This window comes from Carettochelys insculpta, chromosome 1, assembly GCF_033958435.1.
Source record: "Carettochelys insculpta isolate YL-2023 chromosome 1, ASM3395843v1, whole genome shotgun sequence".
Lineage (NCBI taxonomy): Eukaryota > Metazoa > Chordata > Testudines > Carettochelyidae > Carettochelys > Carettochelys insculpta.
Genome location: NC_134137.1, coordinates 64,085,234 through 64,101,623, shown reverse-complemented (window position 1 = coordinate 64,101,623; position 16,390 = coordinate 64,085,234). Strand labels below are relative to the sequence as shown.

At 39.5% G+C, this 16,390-nt stretch overlaps 1 protein-coding gene across 3 annotated transcripts in view; it reads left to right on the top strand.

The window, feature by feature from the left end:
• LRCH1 (leucine rich repeats and calponin homology domain containing 1) overlaps positions 1–16,390 on the top strand; it is a 201,603-nt gene that overhangs the window by 162,646 nt on the left and 22,567 nt on the right. For 2 of the 3 annotated variants that reach the window (XR_012644535.1, XM_074988003.1), the window contains exons 16-18: positions 5,420–5,529; positions 8,203–8,340; positions 13,023–13,100. Coding sequence is in view for 2 of the 3 variants with exons in the window: in XM_074988003.1 (XP_074844104.1) it covers positions 5,420–5,529; positions 8,203–8,340; positions 13,023–13,100 (326 nt within the window). In the remaining variant the exon portion in view is untranslated. Of the gene's footprint in view, positions 1–5,419; positions 5,530–8,202; positions 8,341–13,022; positions 13,101–14,750; positions 16,034–16,390 lie in introns of those variants that run through there. The other variant, XM_074988011.1, reaches the window with a different exon arrangement.

Sequence of the window (16,390 nt, the reverse complement as noted above, 5' to 3'; positions counted from 1 at the left end):
AGGCCTGTCAGCTAGGACCTTCTGGAGTGCGGCATCCTGAGTTAGGATAGGTTGTAGGTCTTTAATGATGGGTTGTAGCAGTTTGAGTTGGGAGCTGTAGGTAATGACCAGTGGTGTTCTGTTATTGGCTTTTTGGGGCCTATCTTGAAGTAGCTGGTTTCTGGGTATTTGTGTGTCCCTGTTGATTTGTTCTTTTACTTCTCCTGGTGGGTAATTCAGGTTTATGAATGTTTGGTAGAGATTTTTTAGTATTTGGTTTCTGTCAGTAGGATCAGAGTGGATGTGACTGTACCAAAGGACTTGACTGTAGCCGATGGATCATGTCATGTGTGCAGGATGGAAGCTGGAAGCATGTAAGTAAGTATAGCGGTCAGTGAGTTTCTTGCTTGAGTGAAGGTAAACTTGCTTGAGTAGTTGGTGATGGGGTATAGTATTTGCTAGGGCCCGGGCTCACTGTGGTGCTAGAGGCATCAAAAACTTACATTATGGTTGGGTGGGCCAATGCTAAAGTAGTGACTAAGGTAAGCTTTAGCTGTGCAAATATGCACTTGGCCTCTGGCCACTAGTGGAACTGGGCATTTTTCTGTAGAACGGCAGTGAGGAACTTGGCTTGTTTTGAAAAATTTGAAATAAACCTCTGGCAAAAAGTTTATAAAGCCTAAAAATATTGTAGGTCATGCACATTGTGGGGAACTGCACAGTTGTGGACAGTCTGTACCTTATACAGATCCATCTTGATCCTCTCTAGGAACAGGATGAAACCCAGGACTCAGCTGAGGTCTGACTGAATGTGCATTTCTCGAGTTTAGTGTAGAGACCACCTCATTGTATTCTCTCCTGAATTGTGTAGATGTGAAAGGTGTCCAGATTGTTTGAGAAGATATTCATCATCTAAGTATGCTGCCATGAATTGGTTTAGCAGTTCTTTTAGCGTATTGTTAAGGAAGAACTGGAACATTGCTGGGGCGGTAGTCCGCATGGCATTACTCAATATTCAAAGTTGCCATGGTGAATACAAAAGGCAGTCTTCCATTTGCCCACCTCTCAATTATGAATGAAACTATAACCTCCTGGGAGATTGAGTTTAGTGGCTATGCAAGCAACCCCAGCCTGATCCAACTCAGGGATATGGGGTACTGGGTAACAGTTCTGGATTGTTATGTGATCTTGGGTGCCATAATCAACAGGAGCTGCAAAAGCTGCTGTTTTGGTTTTGTTGTTGTTGTGTTAATAGAACGACTGGGCCACTGGCTGAGGAAGCTGATTTGCAGATGACTCGTACCCTGGCCCAGGTTCTGCTGGAGATATCGCCTCAGTGCAGCCAGTTCAGGCTCTGACATTGTGAATATCCACCCAAACAGTATATTTTTCCCTGGCTGGAGTTTTTAAGCAATCATAGTCCCACTGTAAAGGGAGGTCTTTTGCATTCTTCTTCTCAGAGATATTGGTGGTGTTGCAGTACTTGGAGCGGGGGCATGGGGAAGGTTCTGTAGTTGTCCCAGGAGGTGTACCAGTGCAGGCTTCTGTACCTGCTTGTACCACCTTGGATCTGAGTGCAACACTTACTGGTTTCTGGCTCTGCAGTTGTCAGAATTCTAATGAGAAAGTGGCTTTTTATTCTCTTGTCAGTGAATGACAGGATCAGGAAACGTTAGCCAGGAGATGCCAAGGATAAGGCAAAATGCCAAGAAGGGATCATCTTCAAATGTGTTGTTTGCCTGTCTCTCTGGATAACAGCTTACAGGGGAATAGTCTCCTCCACAACAGGACCTGAGGACAGCAGAGAACTATTGGTTGTTTCCAACATGTCAGCCCCAGCCTTGTGTAGCAGATGAACCTGTATGACCTGAGTTGTCCTCTGCTCCCATGTCTGTTAAGGCCTGTTGAATGGGTATCTGTCAGGCGTGCCTCGGGATGTGCAGCTGGATAAGCGTTTGCAAATGGAAAGCTGTGGGATGGTGTCAGAGTGTGTCTCAGTGAGGACTTTGGGTGCTGGGAAATTCAATTTTCTCAATGCACAGGCTGGTTTTCTGCCTCACCGTCATGCTTGGACAGGCTTGTTTCCCCCTGCTTCTCAGCATTGGTAACAGGAGGTCTTGACAGCAGGGCCAGGTTCGCTGCAGTAGAAGCATAGATGTTGCTGTTGGCTGCATTCCTTTTGTTCAACCACTTTTCAAGCCATATTATCTCCCATGGGTTTGGAGATGATGCAGAAGACAAAGTTAGTGTATGCAGTAAGGAGGACTGCAGGGAATCTCCTTTCTTCTCTCTTCATTCTCTCTGACAACAGCCTGAGAAAGGAATCCCAGTTTGACAGCCCCCATTCATCCTGGATTCATTGGTTGAGATGTGAGTCCTGATGGTCTTAATATTTTAAGTTACTACACCTTCTACTACAGAAGTTACTACAGCATTCCAACAAAATTGTTACAAGAGTTTAAACCTAATCCTTTGGCAATGACCTATCTAACTTTCTCTCATCAGCTATATTGAAGTCTGTGGAAGTTTTTCTTGGTTTGGTTTCTTCTTTAGTCTTCCCTGCTTTTCTTACATGTCTGTGACAATTTACGTGTGAAGATCAGTGTTTGAGTAGGGTGTCAGATGGTATGTGTGACAGGTGCTTAGGCTTTTTATATCCTTTTCCTTCCCATTTTCATGAAAGTAAAGGAAAGCATGCTCCTTTCAGGTCTCTTCAGATTGAAAGTTGGTTGCTGTCACTGTTTCATTGGCTTAGCTAATACTTTCAGCTCCTGAATATTCTCAGAGGGTTGGTTGGTTGAAGTGCATTTCTTTAATTGCTTTTGTTCTTCTTGTGGCAGGAAAGCATTAGGTAAGTTTCAAAGTTAGTCTTTATTCATTCCCATATCTAAGTCTTTTGAGTTTTATTAGGGCTTGACAGGAAATTAAATTCTGCTTTCAGAAAGTCAAAATACTCTTGGTTTTTATATAAAAGTACTTACTTCTAAGAACAGTCTCTTAAAATTATATAAATTTTAGAAAGTCTTTGGGTCAAATTGTTAACTATATATGACAGTTTTTGGAATTATGATTTCAGTCTTCCTGAGTTGGCTGAGTCTTTGTTTGCACATGGCTAGCAAGTAGTTCTCAATTAATATAATTAGTCTATACTTAAATGACTTCTTATGGTAGTAATTAATTGTAACATTGAATGATCTTGCTATATTTCTACATAAAACCTCTTATTTTTTCCTTTAACAATAAAGGCAGTTATAGAAAGGCTTGCATTTCCATAGAAAATATTTGCAAAATAAACACCACAAAAGGTGTTTTCCATTTCAATAATTAAGAAGTTTAAAATCTTCCCAGTTACACATGTTTATCCTGGAGTTTCAAAAACACAAGCAGAGATTTTTTCCTTTAAAAAAAAAAAAGCTGTTGGTATGGCCTCTTTCTGACCCAGGTTATTGTTCGCATAGCCATCCCGACATTCCTTTTCACACTAAGGACTCTAAGCATTAATGTTTTACGTATTTTGTTGTCTTAATAGTTTCTTGACCCTGAAAGATGGAAGCAGAAACCTTCTGGAACTTCTTTGATTGATTTTCACATTTTGTAACATACTTAGCTAAACATATGTGCTGTTATATATCCAAGCATCCTAGCTGTAACATATTTATAGTTATTTCTTGATGTTTAGTAAAGGTGTAAACAAGTTTACACTAACTTAAAGAAAAAGAGTTGTTATATTTTTATTAATATCATTATACATCAATAGGGTCTCTTCCCTACACCACCAATGGCTCTTAGCAACCTGTCCATTTGGGACGTTTGCATGTACAAGACTTCATCCTTCTCTGTATGTTACTGACCAAAACATTACCTCCACTTTTCCTCCCACTCTTTGAACAAGCCCTGGCACTCCAAACTCTCCACCAACTGTAGGAGATGAGGCATAACTGGCTGAATTTTAGAGATGTGTCTGGGTAGCTTCCTCATGCACTGGGACTAGCCCACTCCCATCTCAGCCTCCAGAGGCAGGTCAAAAAAAGGAAAGTATTAGTTCAGGGGAAAGTAATCCTAACAAAAGAAGCAAGGAAAACCAGCAGTGCAATAGAATCTAAGTCTGCAAGTAACCATAACCTGTGCCTTTTCTATATGGTACTCTACTTCCGCAACCTCCCACCCCCTGCACCCCTCTTCCACTTTAGTGGCTGTAGGGATGGTTGAGCCACCTGCTGACTTCAACCTAACAGGTCTAGGTTGCATCCTGCTGACACTGGTTTCAGTGGTGTCAGATGACAAATGTTGACTCTCATAAGGATTTGAGGTGATGTGGCCCTCTGCAGTTTGAGATTAGCTTCTGCACTAACCCATACTTACTCGGCTTGGTCATCTGTTCCCCTTCAGTGGTGGCTGAACCACATAGAGATTTGAATCTGCTACAACCCTGAGCTAACAAAGCGGTATCTTTTAGTTCAAGTGGTTGAATTTCAAGTTGTTAGAACCAGAGGACCTGGGTTTAACTTCTCTTTGATCTACCAAATTGTTGTATTACAGAGAAAGAAAAGTAATAAATACTAGTTACATTCCTTCTTGGACATTTGTCATTTTTCATGATACATAAGCAAGCCTTGAGTCAAGTTCAGCCATAGGAACTGGTAACCGTCTGCTATAGTATCTATAGTGTGGGAGAACATTGATGCGTATAGCCCTTATGGTACGTGTACAAGAAAGAACCATCAAAAGCAGCTGTTGGAACACAGAAAAATGTTTAAAAGTGCCAACGTACTTTATGTCCCTGCTTCAAAGAACTGTGCCCAAAGTTACAGGATGGAGGAAATAATCCATAACTCCAGAAATGGCTGTAGGAAAATTACGCATGGACCTAGTGCAGTGCTGAATGAAACATGGGAATCACAAGTGTAGGGAAGTCTTCAGGTGTGATATAATAGGTGTTCAGTTTTAAGGAGTCAGACGCACAACTTTGTTTTGATGAAAGAGAGTCATGAATAATTGGAGAGTGCTGTGGGTCACATCCTGCAAGGTGCTGACCACCTTCAGTTCCATTGGAGTTCTGTACCTTGTAGGATTGGGATCTAACTAAAAGAGTAAGGATTCCTGTGACTGATCGAAGCAGCAAGACTTCCAACAGAAGATCAGAAACTCCAAGGGACAAATGCTGTGCTAATTTGGCAAAACTCCCGATATTATTTGTCCCTGAATGTTTGTATATTCTACTTGTATCAATAATATATGAATTCTGGTATGAGCACCTCCAAGCAAATACACATTTATGACTGTAATGCAAAACCAAATTTTCTTTGTGTGTTCTCTTGGGGAACTCTTAACAGGCATAACTGGGGCAGTGAATAAGGATTTTGTTTAATCTGAAAATTAATTACAAGTTTTTGATGGCTTTTTTTTTTTAAACTAAATATTTCTCTCTTTAAAATCACAGTATTTCTAAGACCACAGAGAAATTTAGAGTCGATAGACCCTCAATTTACTATTCGGAGGAAAATGGAACAGATGAGAGAAGAGAGAGAGCTTTTGGAGCAATTGCGTGAGGTACGTGAAAGATGAGAGAGGCTACAGGTTTGTGGCTAAAGCATATATGTCACATTTGCTCTTGGGAAGTCACCTAATCTTTGAGTAAAAGCAGTGGTTGGATGTTTATAAGTGGTAGGATGGTGGCAGCAGCTCTGTGTACAGCATTAGGATAACATGGTTGGAATACTGTATATCCTTGGCTGTCCATACTTCAAAAAGAACAGAGAGAATTATTTGAGGTCTTGACAAGATCCGATATTGAGAGATTTAAGAAGCTCTTTATATTTAATTCTTCCAAAAGAAGATTAAGAGATGACTAAGTTGTACTCTACAATTACCTACATGAGAGGTCTCTGATGTGGGTGGGGAGGGGGACAAATTCAGACTAGAAATAAAACATTAATTCTGAATTGTAGACATTAAGCATTTCAGCAGTTTACCTAGCAATGTGATGTGTTGTCCATCACTCGAGTTTTAAATCAAAACTGGGTATCTTTCACAGTAGCCTAAACAGAAGTTATAGACCTGATGCAGAACTCCTGGGTGATGTTCTATGGCCTGCCTATAGCAGGTCAATTTAGAAGGTCTAAATTGGTTTAAAATTCATAACCATGTCTGTGCCTCAGTTTCATCTCCTGTGAGATAGAGATGTGATTAATTATTGTAAAGATTGATGAGCGTTAAGCGCTTCAGCTGCAAGCTGTCACAAATACAAAGTGTTCTTATTTGTGTCTGTAGTAGGGCAGTTAACTTGTGATTAACAAAAATGAATAGTAATTAAAAATTTAATCACAATCACAGATTTAATCTCACCATTAAACGATAGTCTAGCAATTAAAATGTATTAGATGTTTTGTATGTTTCTCTACAAATTCAGCTATATTAATTTTTGTTACAACAGAATACGAAGTGAACAGTGCTCACTTTATTATTGTTTTTATTGTAAAATTTCATACTGTAAAAATAATAAATAATAATTTTCGGTTCACCAGATACCGGTGATGTAGTGCATTTTGTTTACCATGAAAGTGCAATTTTCAAATGTAGATTTTTTTTTTGTTTGGTTACATAACTGGACTCCAAAACAATTTAAAAGTTTAGCGCCTATAAGTCCATTTATTCCTGCTTCTTGTTCAGCCAATTGCTAAGACAAACAATTTTGTGTACATTTGTTGGAGACAAGACTTGCCTGCTTGTTGTTTAAAGTGTTACCTGAAAGTGAGAATAGGCATTTGCATGGCACTTTTTAGTTGGCATTGTGCAAGGTGCTAGATATGCTAAACATTCATATTCCCCTTCATGCTTCAGCCGCCATTCCAGAGGACATGTGCCCATGCTGATAACACTTGTTTAAAAAAAAAAAGTGTTAATTAAGTGTTAATGTGTGATTGAGCTCCACGGGAGGAGAATTGTATGTCTCCTGTTCTGATGTACTTACATTCAGCCTTAGACGCACCAGGGCCCTTTTGTCCACAGACAGGGTTTCCAGTTCACCAGGCAGCCCCATGTGCACAGCTTCGTCATCCGTTTTGTTCAGTGAGGGCAGGGCAGTCTGGCAGGTCTGTCAAAAGAGCAGACCTCTCTTTCAATCCACTTTTATGTGTAGACGCAATCTTTTGACAGAAGTCTTCCTGGGAAATCCCTTCTGACAGTCACTTCTGTCGACAGAGGCTTCTCGTGCAGACATAGTCTGGGTGTTAGAAGTAAATAATGGCATCATCTGGCATTAGCATGATCAACTTGAAGCATTGACTGGTTTAAAATATAATGTATTTTCTTGATAAATGCTTTAAATATGTACAGACTTTAAAGAAAACTTGTCCAAAATAACTAAGGGTTTTTCTGCTCCCCAGCCAATGTTTGAAAGGATTATTTAGTTAAACACAACACCGCCCCTTCTGCCTCCCTTCAAAATGTACGTATGTATGCCTACCTATGTCTACATAGTTTGTTTTAACTTCACTACTGCTGCTGCTGTTCATAATACAGTGGCACCTGGAGGCCTCAGTAGTCACCCTCGTTGCAGATGCTTTCACGGTATTGCCCTCTCTCTATGCTGCCTTCAAAGTTGGCAGCCACAGAACAACAGCGGGTGCTCTGAAGACATTGCCTTGCCATCAGAATGCAGAAATAAGTGTGGCAATACCATGCCGCCCTTTTTCTGCTGCTTTTATCATTTTTAAGATTGTGTGACCAGAATGGACCATGAATTCAGTAGGGTCCTCCCTAATATTGGTAAACATCTCTCGCAACTAGTGAATTCTAGCAAACAGACAAATGTGGAGGAATGTAAGGGACAGGGATGATATGTTTTTATCTTTTCTCTTTGCTGCTTGTTTTGCAATGTGAAGTTCATTCATTAAGGAGTCCTTTCTGTCTCAGTTAGGCAGTTTACATATTTTCACCTCATGGAGCACATTACAGATCCAACCTTGTCCTACCTTCTGACTTCTTTCCATCTGTTATAGTGCTCATTTGAACTGGGCAGTGTGGTGTTTTATAGGTGAGGGTTAGGAGCACTTTAAATAAAGATGTGCTGGTAGCTTGACAAACTGGAATTAGGTGAGGATTCACTGCTGTAGTGACTAGGATAGGAAGAGGCATGGTGATATGATACAGAATATGGATATTTGCATTCAGGGAAGGGAGTTCTTTCTAATTCTGTGTGACATGCTTGTTCTCCTTTCACAGAACATTGAAATGAGACTGAAGATTTGTTTGCCTGAAGACTTGGGGTCTGCTCTTATGGATGGGGTTGTTCTCTGTCATTTAGTCAATAACATTCGTCCTCGATCGGTGGGAAGTATCCATGTACCCTCACCAGCAGTAGTGAGTCAACTTTTTTTTTTAAAGAAAAAACAAAGCTTTATTATCAAATAAAATTTGCTTCTGTAAAGGCCAGAGGGTGGTGAGTAGTGTTCACTGTTACAAAAGTATACCTCTTTTTCCCAGTTCTGATTGGCAGTAATCAAATTTTCATAAAAAATGAAATACCGGAGCTATTTTTAAAAAAGCACATAACTTCTCATTACTAATGAATAAACTTGTCTGTGACTGGCTAAAGCTCATGATAGGTTTGTTGTCTGGCTAGCCAGATGATAGCAGATTTTACCATAATGTCTTCCTGTTTATACTGTGGCAGACAATCATCCTCTGACAAGATTTTCTTCCAGTGGATACTTTCCTAAAAATCAATCCACCACTTCCTGGTACATTGTTAGTGTGTTCCGTCATAGCATACAGTATGACTTATAATGTATTCTAATCAGGATGTGAAGAGCTTCAGGGGGATATAAAATCTATATTTGCCACTCAGCAATCTGCAGAAAAGTTCCATGGATATCTACATCTACAGAGGCATATATCCACAGGTATATACTGGATATTCACACATTTGTGGGAAACATTATGCTACAATTATATAATCCATTTATTAAGTTAATAATTCTGCATAGCAAGGTATAATTTTTACAGTATGAAAACAACTCATTTTTGTCACAGACAAGAATATGAGAGAAATATGTAACCTGGTCCTGCAATCTTTGACTCCCCAAAGCCACTAGAGCATATGGATCTGATATCAGGACTAGGGCCATCATGGATATTTTTATCAAATCTATTTGCATACACTTTTTTTCAGACTTAATTTCTTTTTCTTTTCAAGTTTCTTTTGAATTTGTCCTGTATTTTTTTTTTTTGAAAACTTGGTCTCCTTGGTGTGGACATTTCTGTTCAAGGTTTCTGCTGTCACTTTGATTCTAAAGAGGTTTCCAAGTATGATGGACATTAAAAATATGCCGTATAAAATTGTGCAGTTGTTTTTGGGGTGTACTTCTCATGACATGTTTACTAAATGAAGCCTTATATTTAATTTTGAGAGAGGTATGCTGATTGTGAAGGTGATTTTAATATAGATTTTAACAAAAAAAGTTTTCAACGGTGTCTGAAAAAATGTGTCCCTTTCATAAGAACAGCCATACTGGGTAAGACCAGTGATCCACCTAGCCCATTATCCTGTCTTCTGATAATGGCCAAAGGCAGATGCTTCAGAGGGAATGAACAAAACTGGTATCATCAAGTGATCTATCCCCTGTTGCCTCTTTGCCTTTCTGGCAGAGAGGCTAGGGACACTTCAAAGAATGATTTTGTACCCCTGTCCATCCTGGCTAATAGCCATTGATAGGCCTACCCTCCATGAACTTATCTAGTTCCTTTTTATAACCCTGTAATAATCTTAGCCTTCACAACATCCTCTGGCAGAGTTCCACAGGCTGACTGTGTAGTGTGAAAAAAAGCTATTTCTTTTAAACCGGACTCCTGTTAAATTAATTATGGTGATCCCCAGTTTTTGTGTTAGGAGAAAGAATAAATAACACTTCTTTATTTACTTTTTCCACACCAGTCATAATAGGCTAGACCTCTGTCATGCCCCCCAAGTTGTCTCTTCCAAGCTGACAAATCCCTCTCTTATTTATCTCTCCGCATATGGAAGCTGTTCTATACCCTTTATAATTTGTGTTGCCCTTTTTTGAGATGGGGCTGCCAGAGCTGCACTCAGTATTCAAAATGCAGGCTTACTATGGCTTTATGTATAGGCAGTATGATATTTTCTGTCTTATTAACCTATCCCTAATGATTCCCAAAATTTATCATCTTTTTTTGACTCTTGTGGCACATGTGGGTATTTTCAGAGAACTGTCCATAAAGACTCCAGCATCTCTTTCTTGAGTGGTAACAGCTAATTTAAACACCATCATTTTATATTTTCAGTTGGTTTTAAACCACTTGATTCTTGTCATGTCACATTTCACTGCAGAGACCCACAGAGGAGACAACTAAATTTCTAAGGCTAAAAGATTGTTCTTACTGTATTGCAAAAACACTGTAAAAACTTCTTTATACATAATAAAGAAGGCAAAAAAAATCTCTTTTTCCCTCGTTGGATTTTCACATTTCTGCTGCTGTTTGGCTGACACACAGTTAAGCTTGAGAAGAAATGTTTTGAAGAATGCTAGACAGTTAATTTCTCCTTGTATATTGATGAGTTTTCAGTTTAAGTTGATATAAAAGGTCAGGAATATCATTATCACTTCTTTCTGTTGAAGTAAGGAAAATAATGAATTGGCTTTGGTGACACAGAATGCCACTGTAAGAGGTTTGATCGTCCTGAGTCAGACAAATAGGACAAAGAAGGCAACATATTATATAGGAATATTTAGAATCCTAGAATGCTAAGGAAATCATTGTAAAAGTGAATTTGAAGGGTTTTAATTAAAATCAATATGATGATAAATCAGCATGAAAGTAAAGAACCTACCTTAGATTTCATACAGTTGTCAATAATGTGTGTTGAAATCCTCTATCAGACGCTCATAATATCCATAAATTAAATGTGAAAGAGCTATGATTCCCTTCATACTCATTCTAAAACAGTTGGAGATGTTTGAATTGTAAAATTCCCATTGCAGAAGTATTACTACTTCTTGCAGATAAGCCAGATTTTCAGGACCTTGCAAGTCAGAAACTGATCCTAGCAGAGAGCTGGTCGCACTCCCAAATTTCAGTAATACGGACTGGATATGCACAAAAGCTGCTTGTTAGTAAAGTGGCTTCCTGAAAAATTAAGCTTCCGTGAGCTAAGGCTGCTTTAATTCTGAATGAGAGCATCCACATGAGGGATTAATGTGTTTTTATTTCCATATATTAATTTCATCTCTTTAATTACAATAGACCCCCCCCAACTTACGCAGAGGTTGTGAGAACACAACCCCCACATAAGTCAGATTTCCCATGCAACTCCGGGGAGCCAGGAAACTGACGAGGGCTCCTGGCTCCAATGAGTGGAGGGGAGCTTGGGACCAGCTCACTCTGCTTGCAGAGTTGGGGAACTGACCAGGACTGGTGCCCTCATCAGTTTCCCCACTCCTGTCAGTGGTGACAGCTGAGAGCCTGACTCTTGGCTGCCACCTCTGACAGGAGCTACTGACAGGAACGGTTGCGCATATCTTGGGAGTTTATTGTAATTCATTTTCACTTTCCTGAACGTCCCTGCATAAATGAGCTCTGATTTGAGAATGTATGGGCTGAGTAAGGTGGAGGGGAAGTGGCTTACCAGTAGGCCCTTAGGCTTGGTAAGTCAATTGCAGGTATGCAGTTCCAGCTACTCCAATTTCATAGCTAGAATCATCTTATCTGCAATTGATTTACCTGGCTGTCCACACAAAGGGAGGTCGACAGGAGGGTTTCAACACAATACCAAGGAGTACAGGGGTTGACTGCCAGCCCCAGACAGTTAAATTTCACAACCCCCACATAAGTCAGATTTCCCATGCAACTCAGGGGAGCCAGGAGACTAATGAGGGCACCAGCCCTGCTGCGTTTCCTGGCTCCAGCAAGTGGAGGAGAGCTTGGCACCTCTACTAGCCGCATGAAATGGAACTCTGGAACATTGACCCTGACTGGGTGGATCTTCCCAGAAGTTTAGACACAGACACACTATGGTCATACAGTGGAAATTTAGTGACAGTGATTAAATCCAGATACTCTCAGTGCAGCTGAGCTGAATGAGAAAGTAGCTGATATTGAGAGGAACAAAAGAGACCCTGGAAGGGAACTTTTATGGTATGTAGCACATATCTTAAGTTCATGAAAGCAACTTCAGTATCCTGGATGCAATGCCAACAGCATTACTGAAAATTCCAACTTCTGCTAACATGCATTGATAAGTAGAACATACACCTAACTCAGGGAACTGCATTATTAACAGAATTGCAAAACACAGAGAAATAGGAATGAATGAAAATCCTACCAATGATTATGAATTTTAGAAAGCAGGAAGAAAAGACCTTAACTACACAAGCACATAATGTGAAAGTCAAGTCTTACACACTCTTATTTCTTAGCATCTTTTTGGAGGTTAATGGACCCATCTAAGTGTTTCCTCTCACTGGCCGCTGAGATAGGTCGCAGCATGAGTTGGGGTGTATATACACTGCATGTGTACATCTTTGGCTGGCCCATGTTAGCTGACACAGGCTCTGCATCTGTAAAATTGTTATGCATCTGTTCAGGCCATAACATCGTGTTTGGGACCCTCCCCCTTTGTGGAGTCCCCGAGGTCTGGTTCGAGCCCAAGATTGCAGTTTTACAGTCCCGTAGCCCGAACCTTGGGCCCAAGTCAATTGACAGCACCCAGCTGTGGATGCTTAATTGCAGTGTAGACATTGGCTCCTTCACTGTTGTTCCTTTGCCACAGATGGAGCTTCCACCGAATGGGTGATGGCAGAGAGACATGTCAACACTAGGAGCGTGTACTGTATAGGCAGTTCAGGCAGTCAGTTATTGGATGTTGGTCAATCTGATGTTTCCCATTTCCTTACTTATATTTTCAGGAACAGCCTCGTCTAAATTTAGCCTTTGCAGTAGAAACATCATTTAATAGGTGGAATTTTATGATGACGACTGTTTACTAGCTTCTGTCATATGGATCTCTGGTTTCTTGTTTCTTTCAGCCTAAACTTAGCATGGCCAAATGCAGGAGAAATGTGGAAAACTTCCTGGATGCATGTAGGAAACTGGGTATAGCAGAGGTAATTTTTAATTATGTCCAATATTATGTGATTTAAAACATACCAAAAATCATAAATTGTGTGTTGTTTAGCAGTTGAGGGCTGTTTATATTATATGGTAAATTATTTGTGTCTTATTTTAAGAAATATTACAGTTGAACATTTGCATCCAGATTCAACAGTGCACTTACGTATGCACTTAGCTTTAAGTACATGAATTGTTCCATTGTAGTGCTCATGTGAGAGAGTCATGAATTTATAGCCCAACCATCTGTAGTGAGACTTAAGGCATTGCTGGACTGGGGTCTAATCCCCCTTGTCTGGGTCTACACTAGAGTTTTGTCAACAGAAGGGGCCTTCTGTCAACATAACTCAAGGAGCTTCTACAGACTTAAAGCATTCTGTCGATGTATTCTTGACAGAACTCTGCATTTGCCTCGACAGTATTATCCCTAAAAAATTTGAGGCATAACTTTGACAGAAGTGTAGTGTGGACACTTCTGTCAACAGAGAGGGCTTCCGGTTGCTGGGCAGCTCTCTTTGCAGAGCTGCCATTCTGCTTTCTGGCACCAGAGGGCAGTGCAGGCTGGCAGTTCTCTGCCAGTAGAGCAAGTTGTGTGTAGATGCAATCTGCTGGCAGAGGTTCTGTCGAGATTTCCCTGACGACAGAAATATCTGTCGACAGATGGGTCGAGTGTAGCCATAGCTCTCACGACCAGAAGGCCCATTAAGAAAAGACTGAATTTTGTGAATTAGCAAATTCAGTAATAAGAAAACAAGTGTATTGTATCACAAAACGGTTAATGGTCATTTTTGAAAACATGCCTGTTTTGTCATAGATAGTCAGATTATGATATATACAGTAATCCCAACACCTCTCCTTATGTTTTTATAGAAAATTACTGGTAAATACAGCAAGTAGATAAATCTTGTTTTTACATAAGGAAAAATAAGCAAGTTTGTAAAGAGTGGTATTGTAATTTTACAAGCTTAACTTTAAATGTTTTTAAGTATTTATACTATATTATATATTTTGTAATTCATTTTGTCAAAGAAATTGATCATATGAGATCTCAGCTGAGCACTCTGTCACATTTCTGCTGAGATGTAAAGAGAAAAGACCATTTCATATGTGCAAATTATGGACTGTGCAGAGAAGCAGAATGCAAATGAGTGAGTTTTTATTGTGATGTTAAAATAGCATTGTAAAAAATGTGAAATGACTGAATGGTGTAAACTCAAAAAGGATAGGATTTTACATTGTCAGTTTTCCTGTAGAGAGTGCTAATAGTGTATCGCCCAACAAAAATTATGTGGGCGTACTTCATTACGATACAGTTTAGTTGCTCCAGATTAACATTGATTCAGTTTAGATCAGAATTTTTCCCGGTATCTAAAAATATAGCTGAAGTAATTACAGAAATTAAAATGTCAAACAATTAGCCGTCAGTATGAGGAATTAGTTTGTTTGTAGACTGTTTTTAATGCAGTAAAATTTAAAGCTACAAACATGAAACCGTACGTTACTTAATGTTTTCAATTGTATTATTGCTGACATGACAGTGAAACTAAGGCTCTAAGAACACTTTTATTTAAAAAAAAGTTGTTTTGTTTTTACTTTGGGATGAGACTTGAATGCAAAATTTTTAAACTGAAAGGATTCCTTTTCAGAATGTGAAGAAAATCCATTAGTCTCACCTTTGTTTGAAGGACTGCAAAACAAGCAATATTTTTGCCCTTTTCACCATTTGAAGAGAGATTGGAAGGCAGGATTTTCCTTACAACTAAACTGAATTACCATTAAAATGAAATTCTGTAATCCCAATTTTATGAACTGGCTCTCTATGAAAGTAGTTACTATGCATTAATAAAGTTATGCAATGTAAAACATTCAGCATAATATTAAAATGATTGCATATGGGGGGGGTCAAAATATTAATTTCAGAAATCAGAAGGCCTGTTTCCCTGTCATGAGAGTCTTGTGCCAAACTGTATGCAGCCGGTGGCTAGAATGTTTAGAGAGATGTGAGCAACACTGTGATGCACTCTGATTAAGAGTTGCCTGGAAGTGGCCTTCTCGGGGAAGGGAGAGGAGGAGGGTGGCTTTTTTTAAGTAGGTGTTTTAAAAAAGAAAATGCATTGCCATAATAACGTCTGAGGAGTTTTATATTCACATAAGATCCTTTGAATGGCACAGAACAGTCCGAGGAGCTCAGTTGAGGTAATAATCTTCACTCTGTTCCCTTGTTAAATTGCAGTAAGTCCGCTAACTGGGTCCCAACAATTACTGTTGTCTTAATGTTAGTGATTAAGCAAAGACAACACAATTCCTGAAAGTGGGAGGGGCACAATTTAAAGGTTCTGATGGCTGGCAGTCAGGTCCAGGGCAGGGCACTTAAATGCTGAGAGAAATGGGGAGACGGGGGAGGTAATCCCAGCTTCCACCATCATACATTGCCTCTGTGAATTGGATTTATTTGTTTTTATCTTTACCGCTTTTAACAAAATATAAACTTTCTGTGCTAATATTGCTGACTTGCCATAGATTTTTGGCACCATTTTTCTGTTTGTGTATTGCAAGTTTTCACAGAGAGTTAAGCAAAGCGTAGAATCTTATGAATCTAAGTAAACCAACATTTGTTTCTACCCATATAAAGTTCACTTAAATCTCAAGTACATGTGTCTGAGGTTTCTAATTCATAAGAGATCCTGTGGAATTTTTGTAAGAGAATTCAGGTTTATTAAGCATGGATGGCAAACAATAAGTTTCTTATTATCATTTGTGGAAAATTCATTGTGTTTCAGAAAGCAGGTAAGAAAAGGTGTTTAGCATTCACTGGGGTTTATGGAGAGAGTGGGTTTCTCTCAGGGGGAGAGAGAAAATTTTGAAAACAAAGTGCAGTGGTAGGTAGATATGTTTGTGTAAGCAGCTGGCAGGGCTCCAGTGGCCACACAGATCAAGCATCAGTCTAGGACCCATATGCTGTAAAAGTGCTGAGAAAGATATTCCCCACTTTATGCGTATGTTAGTTGTCTTTATATAGCCTTAGGGTATGTCGACACTACACCCAGTAAGGATCAATCTTCCAGAGTTCAATTTCACATGCCTAGTAGAGACAAGCAAAATTGAACTATCTGTGGTCACCAGCTGATCCCTGTACAATGCGAGGCACTCCTGGTCATGGACAGAGGGGAAGCACTTTGCTGATATATTTTTTTAGGGTCTGACTCTGTACTTTTAGGAACGAGCAAAATATTAAGTTTAATCCGGGCCACCGTAGGCTCAGATGTTTGGTTATAGCAGAACAAGA